This window comes from Empidonax traillii, unplaced genomic scaffold (assembly GCF_003031625.1).
Source record: "Empidonax traillii isolate 1590-97213 ecotype Southwest subspecies unplaced genomic scaffold, ASM303162v1 scaffold422:size936756, whole genome shotgun sequence".
Classification (NCBI taxonomy): Eukaryota; Metazoa; Chordata; class Aves; order Passeriformes; family Tyrannidae; genus Empidonax; species Empidonax traillii.
In genome coordinates, this window is record NW_020955615.1 from 136,177 (window position 1) to 152,430 (window position 16,254).

Below are 16,254 nucleotides of genomic sequence, written 5' to 3' on the forward strand. Positions count from 1 at the left end.
ATTTTCCTCTTACCCTTGTTATTCCATTCTTCATTTCTGATGGCACCTTTCATGAATGCAGCTCAGATTATTATTGTCCTCTAGCAATAAACTGGTAAAGACAACACTGCACTTACGGCTCTAGATAAGACAAGCGTGCTTTATAGTACCTTTCCCTTCCATTTTGTGGTCCAGCTCCAATATGAATAGTTTTAATAACCTTTCTACTTATTTACACATTACCACAGCAGAGAATGGGGGAAGCTTTAGCATGAAATTGAGGTTTCAATTAGGTGAATAATTAAGTAACAAATATTTCCAGCTGATACTGAAACAAGATGATCACTTCCTTCCTCCCAAGAAGAGATTAAATCAAAAGAGAATGCTGAAACCTGAACATTATTGTTAATATTGTTAGTCAGAGTCTGTCATTCAGTTTCAAATCTTTCACTCAAATTTTCCAACAGGAATTCTTCTAGCAGTGCCAGGCACAGACACACTTAAAGAGCACAAGTTAAAGAGCGAATGGAGAAGAGCTGTTACCTGAGCGCACTGGAGTCATAGAGTCTGCACGCTCCTCTTCCCCCACATCTTTTGCTGCCCCATTTCAGGCAAGTGGTATCTATGGCTACTCCAAAATACACTGGGGCTGGAATTCCCGCTGGGTGTATTTAACAAATAAATAGAAGCAAGACAGTTACTTTCCAGAGCGATCAGTTCTGATCTAGAGACACGTACGTGTAGGACATTAAATCATAGGTTCGAACAGCAGTGACACTTCCACACTGTTTGCTGGTTTGAGGAGACGTGCCTTGTGCTGCCCAGGCACACACCGCCCTTTCCTCCCTGTGGGAAGCCAGGGAAGCATAACAGGACATCAAAAAGCCTGTGGAAGCCAGCGGAAGGAGGGCTGGTCATGGTTTGGTTTCCTCACCCTGCGGGACACCTCTGGAGAAAGAAAAAGAAAGGAGATGCTTCTCCTTTCTTAAGAGCAGTGGAGCCTTTTCAGCTTGGGTGTAGGGAGTGCGTTGGTTGTGGGGGATTGAGAAGGGAGAGAGACAGTGAGGCTGGGAGCCTGTAGTGGGGCTACAAGTATCCTACAAGTATCTTGAGATACTGCTGTGGCAGGGACAAACCTACTGCAGTGCTGGTGGGTGATGGAAGGGAAAGGCCTTTCTTCACGTGCTAATGGGATATCCTGAACTCTGTGCCACTTGGGGAGCTACCCATGGTTGCTGGAGAAGAAAGTAAGCCAGGAGGGAAAAATCTTGGCCTGCAAAGGTGTGAGAAAGCAGCCAGCAGCTTGTTTGGATGCCATTTCATCCAGCTCATCTAAGTCTACTCTATTTAAGTAGGTGACTTGCTGTTTTTTTGTTGTTGTTGTTTTTTTTTTCTGTGAAGACATAGAGCATTTTAGAATCTCCAGTTCATTGGCATCTCACGATACCCTTGATTTCAGTGACAACTTAGAGGTGGCTCTACCACAAGGCCGCAGTGAACCCTGCCCCCAGGCACAGTTGTGCTCAGACTAGTTCCCTTAGAAACTGATGAAAATATGCCTGAAAAACAATCACACATTCTCAGCCATAGCGGTTCTATTATGCTTGTTGCTGATTAAGGAGAGACAAGAGTAATTTTTATGTTAGCTTCATAGTCTGAAGGATTGCTTGTCATCTCTATGGATATTGGCCATGTATGTTTTAATTGTACTTAAGACACAGCTATATGAATTAGCAAGCTATATAGTTTTTCCAACCCTTTTCCTATTTTTTTTTAATTCATATGATATTTTCTTGTCAGTTAGACATTGTTCTTTCCAACAATCAGAGCTTAATTCTAAGATAAATGATTAGTGAGGAGTGTATTAAAACAAACTCAAGAGTTACTCAACAGACTTACCAAGTACTCTTATTGCCAGGGTATAGATACCAAGTGCAAATGATTTCAAGTGGGGTTTAATGCATCTGAAAATAATAATAATAAAAAAAGTGTTATATACAAATAAAGAATCACGTGTGAATAATTTGAACACAAATACAAAGCAAGAAAAAGGAAAGAAATGTGATCTTTTCCTCCTTAATGTCACTGACTAACCAAATTACAGAAATACATAAAAAGTATGATAAAACCAGAACAGAATTCAGGAATTCTGAATGTCTATATTCAGTATCACATTTTAAGATGGTTGTGGATTTTCACATGATATCAGCACTTAGGACTTACCCAAACAGGACAAGAAAATTGACTGTGAAATCACACATCCATTGGATGGTCTTACTCAGCTAAATACTCTCTGAATTTTGGGATCATGATCCAGGCTAGTACAAGGTATTTAGGTATGCACTTTTCATTGCACTGTATCTAGGATCAGGATCTCACCTCCTGTACAGGTAAATTCTCTGACAGATCCTTTGCATTTGGACTTTTCTGAGCTTTCAGGGGAGATCTAGCTCCAGATCAGCCCTGCTCCAGCCTTTAGTCATCACCTTAGTCCATTGAGGAAGGCAGAGGTGGTGGGCAGGAGATCAGCTGCCTTTCACAACCATGCTACAAGCAGTGTGTGTATGGACCCACCCAAATTCATAGGACTCACCTGCTGCTCACTCACCAGCTGCCAAGTATGCTGTTTCCCCAACAGGTACCAGACTGCCAATTACAATGCCTAATCCAGCACAAATCTCAGAACATCCTTGACTTTTGGCCAGTGAGAAGTCCCAGTCACGTGATTAAACAGGGACATGTTTGATATGTGGGGTGAGTAACATATGTGTGTCAATATAGGAATTGATAAAATTCCCTGTTGTCACAGTCATTATCTTAATTATAAAACAGAAAAAAAATTGGGAGGAAATTCAATTGTCACTGTGGATGGACGTAGCCCTCTGGAGACCCTGTCTACATGTTCTGAACTAGGATGGGCTCAGCTTCTGCAGAAATTAATGTAATTTGGAATATATTTTAAAAGATAATAAAGATATTACAAAACTAGCTCTTTTGTTCCCCACTAGTGATGTTTTTAAATTTCACAGTGTAGCTGCCAGAACAACATTAAGAACCTGTACTGTAAATGATATTTAGGTCATCTTCCCCCAATTTAGTGAAAATAGAAAGGACCTGAAGGGCATTTAAGGAAGAAGGTAGCTAGCCTAGTGATGCATACACACATCTGAAGGGCAGGTTTCAAGAGGATGTGGTCAGAATCTTTTCAGTGGTGCCCAGTGGCAGGGCAAGGGACAATGGGCATGAACTGAAACACAGGGAGTTCCATTTGAATGTGAGGAAAAACTACTGTGAGGGTGATAGAACACTGCCCAGACAGGCTGTGGTGTCTCTGGGGAGATTCAAAACCTGCCTGGATGTCAGCCTGTGCAATCTGTTCTGGGTGACTCTGCCTTGGCACGAGAGTTTTACTAAGTGATCTCTGGAGGTCCTTACCAGCCCCAGTCATTCTCTGACTCTGTAAAAAGAACACTGAAGTATCACAGTAAAAAAAATAAATAGTTGTGTGCACCTCATTTTATAATCTCAACACTTTAATGCCCCGGTCATGGATTATCATCACACAGTCTGTTGCACTGTGGCTTATACAAGCACTGCCATCCATGTAAGCATGACTGTAATATGATTTTAAGCTGTAAGAACAGTGACTTGCTCTCCTATCAGAAACACCTTACACAAGCAAGCCTCAGTCTGGGGTTCTTCTAAACAATTCTGAGGGCATAGAAAGCAAAATTGGAAAATAAAACCAATAACCAGGTATTTATTATGTGTTCCATAGGATTTATATCCTGCAGGAAAAATCATTACTTTCAGATGGAAAAAAAAAAAATAATTGTTTGAGCATTTGTATTGTGTTTGCTCGGAAACAGGAGTTCTTTGTGATCCTGAGTGATAGCCAGACCTCTCAGGGAGATCTGAGACTTCCTTTTCACTGCCTAATCACCTGCTATTAATAGCTGGTGCTTGAACAACAGCTATCTGAACTACAGGGTGTTTTTCTACAAAACTTTAGGGCTTTCCCGAGTTCCTTGGCAATTGCAATTAGGCTAATACCTCTAAAAAGACATTTCAGCAAATGACTCAGTCACGAGCTGTAAGCATATTTCAATGGCTCCAGTCGTGTAAACCCTTAAAGAAAATGTCACTAAATCAAAAGGCTAAAGGGATTTAGCTGTGTTGGTGCTCCATGGCAGGTGCAATGATATCTGCTCATCAGAAAACATCAGATTGCTCAAGTGCTGGAATCTTAACAGAGCTGACTGACTATTGAGTAATTTTAAAAACAGATCATTGGAAAAAGTACTTAATGAAATCTGCAACTTGACCTTGGACTATTTGTTTTCAAAGAAAATTTATTTTCCTTCTGGTAACAGAAGCACACTTTCATTCAGCCAGATTTTCAGGGAAAGTCAGTCAGTGATGGATTACAGAAAAGAGAAAAGTAAGCATGAGCTTAAAGTGTAATTGTAACCACAGGTCATTTGTAGTGCAGAAAAAAAAAAAAAAAAGCCAAAAGGAAAAAAGGGATTGAACTTCCTGAAACACATTTTATTTAGCTGCACATCAGAGGTGGGTACCCTCAATCCAGCAGGAAAACACATAACTTCTCAGTTTCAGTTAAATGTCTCTCAAAATAAAATGATTTTCAACACTAATAAAAGATTTGGAGCTGAACCAGTAAAACTGTTTTGCTGATTTCATATATAAAGTGTTTTAGTATTGTAATTGAAAACCTTTCTAAGCTTTTCTAAATAAATCCATTAAGCAATAAGGTTCCCAAGAGAAAGTTCTTAGGGCTAAGATGTGCTGGCAACACTGTGTGGTTTAAGCTTATAGGTGTTCAATTATGAACATTTCCTCCCAAACACTTAATTTTTCATGCAGTGGAGACAAGAGGAAAAGCAGGAGGTTGAGCATGGCTGCAACAGTTTTGAGGTCCCGTGTGGTACCATATCTGTACACTTTCTACTCTATGTCTTATGGATAGGAAGGAGACATCATGTAGAGGGAAAGGGGAAGGAAACTGCACCTCTGCATAGCCCTATGCCCATATTTATCCAATATGTCAGAAGCAAACCCAGAGAGAAATCTGGCATAAATACTGAAGGTTTTCCTGCAAGCTCTCAGCTCGTGAATCGTCCTCATCTTGGCGCACGGACAGTTCAGTGGTGTATAAGCTTCAGTACAAACTGTCTAAAATGGATTATAATATGATTGTTTTTGGAGTGAAACCTTGGGGAGAGAGAAATATGCAGTGTGTTTTTGCAGTGCTCAGTGGTAACCCCGCAAGGTCCATGAGGAAAGCTGTGTGGCTTCACCTCAGTGAGGCACACACCTCACTGGCAGTGTTTGTCTAGGGCAGTGCAGAAGGATCCTCAGCCTAACCATTTCTGAGAGTCTCTGTGTGAATACTGATTCTGGTTCAAGGATCGTGATGGAACCATAGCCGAAATCACATTCTTTATTTAGTTTTTTTCCGTATAGCCTATATTCAGCCAGTTCTAGCACTGGCTCTGTCCATGTGATTTAAAGGCACCAGCAATGAGACAGGGTCTGTTCCAGAAAATTTCATTAAAAAACAAAGAGAATTTTTGGGTAAGAAAGCACAATTATAATACTAAAGATTAGTTAGCCTGGATTTACTGTTGCTTTGTTTGAGAAGTAGAATGTGCCCATCTGGAAATAATTTGGAAAAAGGAACTGAGTAAGAAAGCTTTCCAAAACAAAGTGGAGCAGCACTTGGAATCCAAAAATTGCAAATAAATTGACAAAAATCCAGATTAAGTCCTGGTAGTATTACATGCCTTTTGCACTTTCTAAAATTAGTTTCAAAGCTTACACTCAGCGATGGACAAATAGTCCCAGTAGTAAATATGTATTGGAACAATCCCTTAGGAGAAGCATTTAATAAATCTGCAATTATCAGAACAGGAAAAAAAAATATCTCTTTTTAAATCAATCTTTGTCTTGAAGAGAAAAAAATCTGGAACAGAGAAATCATACGGAATAATAAAATGGGCTAGAGGAGAAGAGTTGAGGGTATATAGAGGGATTGGGTTAGAATACCTCCATGTAGTCATGCATCAGTATCCATAGGAATTGAGGAAAACTGGCTGTTCATATACATATACATATATGCGCCCACACTGGCACATGCAGAGCTAATTTCCGTTTGAAGGGAGGTCATATAACACCATTCTGGTAATGTAAAAGGCATTAGAGAAGGGGATTTTGGTATAAGCTATAACTAGGCCTCTTATATCACGTTTGAAACCAGAAGAATATAGCTGATATCATAAACACGTTGCACCGATGGTAGAAAACTTGTTGCAAAATTCTGAGGATGCCTTTCTATAGTAAAAAAAAAAAAAAGTATTTTAAAAGCCACCTTGAATAGCTGAAAACATTTCACAGTATTAGGAATACTAGGAGGGGAGGGAGATCCAGTCACACATGTCAAAACACCTCGAAAACATTTGGCAATGCTGGCAGAAATGATTTCTTACCTTAGAAGCAGGATGTATCCCGGTGTGCCACCTACTGACAAAGTGTATGAAGTGATAACTGATATTACTAGAAAATACAGAAACATTTTTGGACACTCATTTCCTTTTTGACACGGTCCCACCACAGCTGAGGAGCTTTGTGAAGATTCGAAGGTTCCCACACAGCTGCAGTTAAAAAATACCTGGAAGAGAGCAGATAAAAATGTATGATAATCTAAACAGTGGAGAAGCGGATGTGCAGGAATTGCACATCATGGTTTTCTGGGTAGCTGAAGGTTTAAATCCAAAGTGGGAATGTTTTGCAAAAGGAAAATGTTTATTTATTGAAGGAGAAAATTATAAAGTATCTACTGTTGATGAATGTATTTATTACAGTTTTTTTCCAAGACTCTTGGTAGCCAACAGGTAAATAAAACCCCCTCCAACATTCTCTGCTTGTGATTTCTGCTGGAAAGAAAACCTGAGACTTTTAAATGTGGGTGGCAGATTGCTAAAATAACCCCGAGGAGTTTAGGGTTGAAGAGGACGTGCCTTAGTCAATTTTAATCCACTTACTCTGACAGACCTGGTTGTATTTGCAAAAAATATCACATCACACATGGGAACGAAAGACTGCCTTACGGTGTTTTTCCCACTGCCGTTGGACGCCTGGCAGCCAGCGAGACAGGCAGAAATGTAGGTAACTCCATTTTCTCCACAGATGGGGTCCCAGTCATTGTTGGAACATGAGCAGCCTGCATTGCACTCTGAAAACACGGCTTGCTCGTAGCCAGTCATCAGCTTAGTTCTGAGGAAAAACAGAAATTGCAAAGACGTTTTCAAGCAGATGTGGAAGAAATCATTATCAAATCATGGGCTGTGCTCTCTGACAGGCACACCTGGCCAGATCTCCCCTCTGTAGCCCATTAAAGGTTGTCTCTTCACATCAATGCAGCCCCGTAAATTCTTATTTCTCTGTTATCCAAATGTTTTAACAATATCACACCATCTACGCTGAGATGGTAGCTACTTTATTGAGGGTGACAGCTAACAATTTCTATTCGTGAATTTGCTTCTATTTTCCAAGATTTTGGTTATCTGAGGCTTGATGCAGTTTTAACGAAACTGGACAAATGGCAAAGAGGGGATTGAGCTCCTTGTGCAAAATGGTCTCTGTAGAGGTTAGTGAGGAGCTTATCAGAATGGGATTCATCCAGACTGAGGGTCCAATACTTTGCATGACAGCAATTTGCCAACTTCAGCCACCTGCTCCTAAAGACACTAGTGGAGCAGCTCCTGGGGCAGCTGTGGAGTCAGTGCTGGAAACTCCTACCAAAAAGTGAGCTTTATGGAGTAACAGCATGGGCAAAAGTGATGCAAAAGTGACCCTTAAGGTGTACCTCATCGTTAACATCATGGCTTACTCATGATTAGTCCATGAATCCCTGAAGTTTTGGGTTCACAGGCCATTAAATCACATTTGTTGTTCAGCACAGAGAAGCAAGGAACAATTAATTGAATCCCCACTCCTGAGCTCCTCACATTTCCAGAAATCACCAGGCTCAAGGGATGGGTCCCATGGAAATAATAATTAAAAAGTAATCAGAAAAATAATTTGCACTGGTGACATAAACCCCTCTGGTTTATGCCACAGTCATTAAAGCATTCTGACACAATGTCCTCTAGAAGAGATGGAGTAGCTTCCACCGCTTTGAATCAAGTTTCTGGGAAGCATGTTTAGGTCCATCACTCTCTTTTCAACAATATATGCTTTTTGGAATGAAATGAGGAAGAAGTTTGGTCTGCAATAGCACTTGTTGCTGTAGGATGCCCTTGCCAGCCTACCCATGGTACGACACGGTCAGCCCTGCCACTTCTGAGTTCTCACAGCCCATCGCAAACAGTGAGAGGAGCAAAAGGTAACCAAAGAAAGATGATCCCAGGGAAAGTTTTGCGGCCCCCAAAACACCGATTCTGAATTTTTTCATGACCAGTCCTCCAGAGAATATGCCAAAGGCCACAGCAGGAATGTTGATAAGACCTTAAATCAAACAGAAAAATCTGTATTAATGAAAACCCCAGATCAATGGACTAACTAACTTTCCCAGCCAGAAAACCAGCTGCAGCAATAAGATGAAGGAACCAAACATAAAAGGTCTTCAGTCAGGGCATTTTATTTTGTCCAGACTTGAACTGATCCTTGGACTGTTACCAGGGTGCTGGAGGTGCTTTTAAAAATTCCTCTCAGGGACATGCTTCATTGCTAGTTCTATGACAGGAATAAAGAACTGGATAAAGTTTAGCTAATGATCCTCCAGTTTCTTAAACTCTTAATCTAGGTGGTTTTCTCCACTGTTAGTTGGTCAGCAGAGGGATCTGCTCATTCCTAGAGTGTTATGAGATCTGGAGCAAGATCTGTTTTCTCTCTCTCTTTTTTCCTTTTTTTTTTTTTTTTTTTTTTTTTTTTTTTTTTTTTTTTTTTTTTTTTTTTTTTTTTTTTTTTTTTTTTTTTTTTTTTTTTTTTTTTTAATGCTTCAAATTGCTCTGGCAATGTTGAAATCTATCAGAGAGATTAAAATAGAATTAGTCATAGTAAAAGAGATACGGAAAGAGAAATAAACACTGTAAGTTCTAGTCAGTCCTCAGGAAGGGGGGATTTGAAGAGGAAGGAAAAGAAGGAAGGAAAATGACCTTATTGCAGGGATAGCCACTCACTCAGGATCCTTCTCTAGCCAGGTCATTGCATGCTTTCTGTTGGATGTATTCCCTATGCTCAGTGAAATCAAACTGTTCTTAATCCCCACTCAGTTTGCACATACCTGAAAGCTTAGCTCGAAAAAAAATTTTTAAATACAATTGGAAGTGCTCTACTGAATGTAGGGATTGTTTTCTGGACTTTCACTGGCCATCAACTATATTTGATGATTTCCCCTTGCTTTGAGGAGCTTCGTGCCAGGAAATTCCAGCTTCTATCTTTAAGGAATTAACATAGCACAATGGATCAATACAGCTTTTCTGCATATATATACCTCTGTTGCTGTGCAACTAATGCTGCCCTGAAACAAGGCAGTTCCCTCTGTATTGGGTAGATGTAAACCTCTTTGCTGTTTAATGCTATTGAATCCCTGGACTTTAGGAATGGAACTCAAGTCTGTGTGCAGGTTCAGCAACTGGGCATTTGAGTTCATGATCCTGAAGTCATCTACAAAAATGGCCACCATGGTACCAAAGGCTGAAGCAGCATCTCTCTTTCTTGTGCTGTACAGAATGTTTTGGGATATGGCTTGCCTTCCTTTTATTTAACACCAGCCTCTTCAGAAAGTAAGAACTCACTGGCAATGTGACACTACTTTAGAGTCAGTCCTTTAGCACTCACTGACATGATCTTCATTTCATTGAAATAAGTGGGATGCCAGCAAGGAAACAGATTTGTCTGATGACAAATTGACATAAAGCAATTTAAAATTAATTCTCTTTTCAATTACTTTCTTGTGCTGTACATATATAGCATTTTTCAAATTTCCAGTTAAGTGGGAATTAAGGTATCAAATAATGTGAACTTTCACAGTAACTCTTGCACAGATAAACTCAGAGCTAGCTAGTGCTAAGGAAGAAATGAAAGAACTTACCTGCTATAAGCAACTACTTAAAGTCAGACAAGGAAGGAGAAGAAATAAACATATCCTAAAAAAATACAATTTTCCCTATATGTATGTACATGCCACTCCTAAAATGTCCCTTTTAAAGATATCAAGAAGCAGATATAGCATTACCTATAACAAAGTTAGTTTTTGAAGACGTTTGCCCGTACTGCTGTTCAATATACTTTGGCTTGTATGTCACCATGCCAATTAAAGAATTGAACTGAATGATACTTGCACACAAATACAGAATGTAAACTGGATTCCCGAAGAGGCTCTTCAGTGATGGAAAGAAGTCTGCAAGACAAAACACCAGAAATGACAAGCAGACCAGAGAGAGAATAACTGCTGTGGATAATTCTTTGTGACATGTTTGCATTTTCCAAAAAAAAGGATTGCAGAACATTTCAGAAGGAATCCATGAAGTTCCATGATGCTCCTAAGAGCTTTCCTATTTCTGGATGGGGGAACAGTGGAGCAAAACACTAAGCATCAATATCCCAGAAGAGATATTTTGTTTTCTATTCCTTCTTTCGATCATAAACCAGGACTGATTTGGTTTCTGTTGCCACAGCACCTTTCAGCTTAATTTGGGACAGAGAATGCTCAACTCAGCTGACAGCAAGCACAGACATATTGAGTTATAGATTCAAGTACTGAGTGAAAATGCTTTTGGCAAAGTAAGGCCAAGGAAATGAAATTGTGCAAACCAGCTCCTGTCTAACTCCAGACAGCCTCCTACAATACTGTAGTGAGTCTGTGCCCATCCTTATTCTGATAAGATTTTCCACATGTTTTTCTAATGAACGAACTTCCAGAAAAAGTTTTAGCAAAAAACAAAAGTCTTTTTTTACCACCGCTTCTGCAACAGTCACTATCTGTAAATGAAAATTTTTTGCAGGGTTTCAGGATATTTGCTGGCCCACTAATATAATTTTACAAATCCCAGATGAAGAAATCCTGCATGCAAGAGCAGATCCAGGAAACAATGAAAAGACCCTTTATGTGTCTGTTATGTAGGTGGAGAGTGGCACCTGAGGGAAAAATAGTAATTCTCAGTCCGTTAAAATAGGTCCTTAGAAAGTGCAAAATTTTAAATTATAAAAGCCTTTGAGAGAAAAACAACCATCAGGAAAGAAACTCCAGTGATTTGCCTTTTGCCATCTCAGCAATCTTCGTTTGTTGCTGGTAGGGTTTGTGTTGGTCTCTGTTATCCTCGATGATGAACTTGGACTGCTCGGAGGAGGTGCTGGAGTCCTTCCTGCTCTCTGGTTTCGGGAGGTGCTTCGGCAGGAACCAGAAGGGGATGCCGGCCAGAACGCTGATCACACCAGCTATCAAGTAACCCAGCCACCACGCTCCCACCCACTGCACGTCCTTGGGGGTTATTGTGATGCTGTCTGGAGAAAGACAGAAGAAAGAAGAAACAAACAGATGCTTTTTGAGAGTGCTGATATCAAGCAAGGTGGTTTTTCAGGGACCTTCTCTGCAGGAGTCTGTTCCCACTCCACCAGGTTTAGCTGTGGGTCTCTAAGGGTGTTACAGGAGCAGCTGTGTGGATGCAGAAAGGACTTGCTGATTGCTGTGACCCAGCAGCAGCCTGGCCCTGACACTGCTGTGCCACTCGCACATCCCCAGAGGTGCTGCAAGGCGTGGGAGATGGGGCAGTCCAGGTGGCCACTCCCCTGCTCCTGGTCAGGCTGTGCTGTACAAAAGCCTCAGGGAAAAACAGGAAAGTGTTTTCTCAGATAGAAGGCAATCAGGAGACCTGGTACCCACTGCCAAACAATGTTTCCAGGCAACAACAAGATACTAAAAAACGCTCACACATAAATCCTGAGCCTCAGTCCTGCCTCCTCCTGGCACCCGCTGTCTCCTCAGAGCCTCCTCCCCAGGGCATCTCCTGGAGGCACCCACTGCAGACCTGCTAGGACTGAGGAAGAGTCAGGTCTTCTTCTACAAACATCCTTCTTGCCAGCCTTTTCTGCATAGAGCACTCTACTGCTGTCATCCTTTTATTTCCTAATCACAGAATATGCTGAGTTGGAAGGGACCCACAAGGATCATCGAGTCCAACTCTTAGCCCTGCACAGGACCATCCCCAAGAGTCACACCACATGCCTGTTCTACTCCTGTTAGCCCCTTAGGCATGACCAGATAGTTCTTGGCCTAAAATGGGCATTTTTGAGCCTAACTGAATTTTTGAAACATGAGTTTTCTGACTTACCCAGATCTACGAAGCCTATGTCAACGTAAAGTTTGGCACACAAGGATCCCAGAAGAAAGCCAAATATTGGCCCTATAATTGCCACTGTCTGTACGCAGCCTGGAATAAAAAACAAGGGACTGTTACACACCTGAGTCAGAAAGAGCACTGGTTCTTTGCACCTAAAAGCAGAGCATAACATCTATAAATGCAAGAAACTCTTTAGCTGACTGCATTAAAGTAATTGGGAAGCACATGGCAATTATTTAACTGATCTCTTTAAGGTGAGGTGGGGCCCTGAATAGGCTGAAAAATACCATTATTTTGGTATCCAATAATACCATTTCCCTACACCCTCAGTCAAACTTTCTGAATATTTTGAATTTTCAAAATTCATCTGGGAAGACTGAATCTTTTACAGGGAGAACTTGACTTTTTGCCAGTTACCAGGCTGGAAACTTGTCAAGACAAAATGCTGATGGGGAAGGAATTTTTTGGTAATATTTCAGGTGAATGTGCAGAGGTCAGACAATGAACACAAGAAAGCAGTGATACCAACTTTCTAAAGCCTCAGCACTATTGTTTATAATTCTCCTGGAATCTGGAGGCAATATTTTGAGTGCCCTCTAAAATTCTATTTTAAGTGCTTGAAAGAGCCTCTTTTTATCACTTTCCAGAGAACTGAATGTGCACACAGGCTCAGCAGTCCACATCCAGAAGAATTAGGAAGATTAGGGGAACAGCAGGAACCTAAGGTCAAATTCTTTCATCAAATTAAGATAATGGAACTGCTGGTATAATTAAAGGGGAACTTGGTCCCCTGAGTGTACATGACTTAAATATATTTTAATATTGGAAATTATGCAAACAAAAGAATCAGGGCAAGTCAATTCAATAACACTCATTCCATTATTCAGAATAACTCAGTTTCTTCTGGGCAAAAATCCATTAGGAAAATAAGCAATATTTATTTTACCAATATATAAGGCAGCGTTCTCTTCTATGGCATAATCATCAATGTATGTAATTCCCAGAGGCTGGATGGGGGTTTCACCTATTCCACGTAAAAGATTTCCAAGTAAAACGTAGATCCACATGGAAGAGCCTGCTTCCTTTTCACATCCTGAATGCGTAACAAGAGAGACAACAATGATATGCTTTTCATAAGAGTTTGACACTGAATGCACAGGTTTTCTAAAATACTTCTAATGTAGGAAAACTAGAAGGAAAACTGGGAGGTGCAGAGGTGGCAACTTTAACCTAAACAGCTTAAGGTGGATATATTTTTAGCATGAACTGCCTCAAAAGTGAACTAGTTCACTGATTTTATAAATTTGTCGCCACATCCTATCTTAGAAAACTTTTTCACTTCCTTCTAACCAAAACTGGCATCCCCTGATGGAACGATTTGGGAAACATTGATGACAGGGAGCACTACGAGCCGCATTTAATCCACAAGTGTGGGGATGCAAACATACACATATTTTGGGACATAAAGAGGGTCTGATTTGCTCATCCACAGCTTATTCATGGCCAGGCAAAGGGCAGGAAGGTTCCTTCCCCACTAGGAACACAATGCACCGCAGCTTTGTGGTGTGCAAAACAGGGTCAATGGGCAGGGAGAGAAACAAGAAGCAGGGTCTGCAGGCTGGGAGACCCAAGTGGCTCTTTCCAGCAAGCTAAGGATCTAAAGGCACTCATTTCCCAGCAGAATAAGCCCATGACTTTCTAAAGTTCCAATGGGAGATTGGTGTTTCTGCAAAACACAGAGCTGCAGAAAGTTGCTGGAGATAGTAAAGCTGGAGGAAAAGCTGCAGCCTGAAAAAAACTCTTGGGCAGTTGAACATTTGTTTATAATAAACTTGCCTCAGCCAGTAGATCTGTCTTTTCTGTAGGAACGATTAATCTGATTTCTTTTTTTTTCTTTTTTTTTTTCTTTTTTTTGCATTTTAATTAAGTAGTGCATGAGCCTTTTAGAGCCTTGTGATAGAGCCTTTTAGAGCCTTGCTTATCACAATATTTAACAGAGATCTCTCTCACCTGCATTTATTTTTGCTTGAGATTTTTCCAAGGATGTAAATGGAGTTTGGCTTTTATCCTGCAGACATGGAGAGATGTTAACAGTTGAGTTGATGGTGGAAGGGAAACTTTCATATCGATATCTGTTTGAAAAACGAAGTTGTATTTACTTATAAGAACTGGTAAGAAAAAGCAATCGTATCTGTTACTAACAGGTAGGCTTATAGTGCTTAAGTGCAAATTTCATCCTGAGTTTAGTCATCACTTGTTCACAGATGCCTCAACAATTCCTAAACCATGTCAAAATGTGACCAATCGAGATCACAGACTAAGAAAACAACAAGCTGATTGCAACTGAGAATAGTATATACATTAAATTATTTGCTCCACAGGAATAAGTCCTTTCAGAAAAAATACCAGACTAAGTAACCACATCCACATATGCCTATTTCTGTGGGGATCTTCATAATCAATGCCTGAATATTTTAGTGAACTGACATTCAGTGTGCACAGCCCAGCTGTAAAATGCTGATCCCTTTGCACTTACCGTCCCATGAAGAACTGGGGCATCGCAATTAGGAATGTTCCAGCTGACATAATCAAGCAGCCTGCTCCAATTATTCTTGGCCTGTGAAGCTTCGCTCCAAAGTAGCTTACAAGAATTATGATTAGGAGGTTCCCTTCGAGAGTACAAAAGGAAAACTGAGTTTTACTGCTTGTTGATAAGAGATCCCCTAAAACAACCACTCCTAGTATGTGGTATAGGCAGCGTTTTCTGGGAAAGAGAGAGGCTGATGGCCTGGGGTTGGTGTTTCTCCCTCTTTCCAGGCATTCTACAGGAACCCAATGCCTTCTGTGATAAGAAAACCATAAACTTTTGGATAAACAGCTGGAAAAGAGGAGAAGGACTGTGACAGCTGAAGAGAGCAAATCACCAAAAGAGTGGGAAAAGGGGGAATTGAACAGATTTTTATATACTTAGGCTAAGATTTCATTCCCATGAGTACCACACTCCAACGAGATAAATTCACTAATCTGAAATGGTAAGAGACAATGTCTTGCTGGAAACTTTAGTACACAGGGAAGGAGATGGACTGGAAAATAAATGTAGGTTACAGTTAGAGGTTTGTACTCCTGCTGAGTGATAAATTACAACAGGCAAACACTCGCAAGGGAGGCAGATTCCTGACAAAAGCAGAGAGAAAGTATAAATCTGTGCAGGCAAATTGTCATTTAACAGTCAAAATTTCTATTAGTATTAATTAGCCAGACACTAAGTTTATCAAATTACAAAATATTTAAGACTATGCCTAATTTCTTGTATGACCAACCAACCTTATGCTCTCCAATGTAATCATACTGACAGTCCCACTGAATTTCGCTAGGGGAATCTTGCTCAGTTTTAATGGCTCAAAGAGATGTGTAAAATCATTCTTCATAACAAATTGCATCACTCTTTTTTACTGAAAATAAAAATAGGTTTCTACAGCACATACCAATTTCAAAACTTCCATCAATAACGCCAACCAAAGAGGAAGGGATATCAAATCTTCTTTCTATTTGTGTGATAGTACTTTTTAGATAACTTCCTGACAGTGCTTTAGCAAAATAAACAAAAGACAATGCACCAAGAAATATCTGTGAAAAAAATGGACAGTGATTAGAAAAGGCAGTACAGAAGACTTTACTTTGTGAATTATTTTTAAGCAATTTTTACATTCCCACCTCTCCTTTTCCCAAATAACCACATCAATATTTCTCCTAATTTTTATTAAATGCTATACTGCTGGTTTGTTAATTTCTTATGAACACTGCTAATTTCAGGTAGGTGTCAATGATGCTGCTGCAACAGACAGAGATGTAGATCACCCTAGCGGTGTTCTAAGGAGGAAGTATCTTACACAGTAACTATAAGGGTAAATGT

General features: G+C 40.2%; 1 protein-coding gene across 1 annotated transcript; it reads right to left on the reverse strand.

Annotated features, from left to right (window-relative positions):
* Positions 1 to 343: 343 nt before the first annotated feature.
* LOC114062607 (solute carrier organic anion transporter family member 1C1-like) lies at positions 344 to 15,914 on the reverse strand. The gene is given in 12 exon segments (XM_027894239.1): positions 344 to 640; positions 1,879 to 1,943; positions 6,486 to 6,667; positions 7,107 to 7,272; positions 8,310 to 8,505; positions 10,238 to 10,402; positions 11,260 to 11,505; positions 12,333 to 12,431; positions 13,288 to 13,434; positions 14,352 to 14,473; positions 14,878 to 15,010; positions 15,827 to 15,914. Coding segments are annotated over 11 exon segments (1,599 nt in total). The 5' UTR covers positions 14,928 to 15,010; positions 15,827 to 15,914; the 3' UTR covers positions 344 to 479.
* Positions 15,915 to 16,254: the final 340 nt, after the last annotated feature.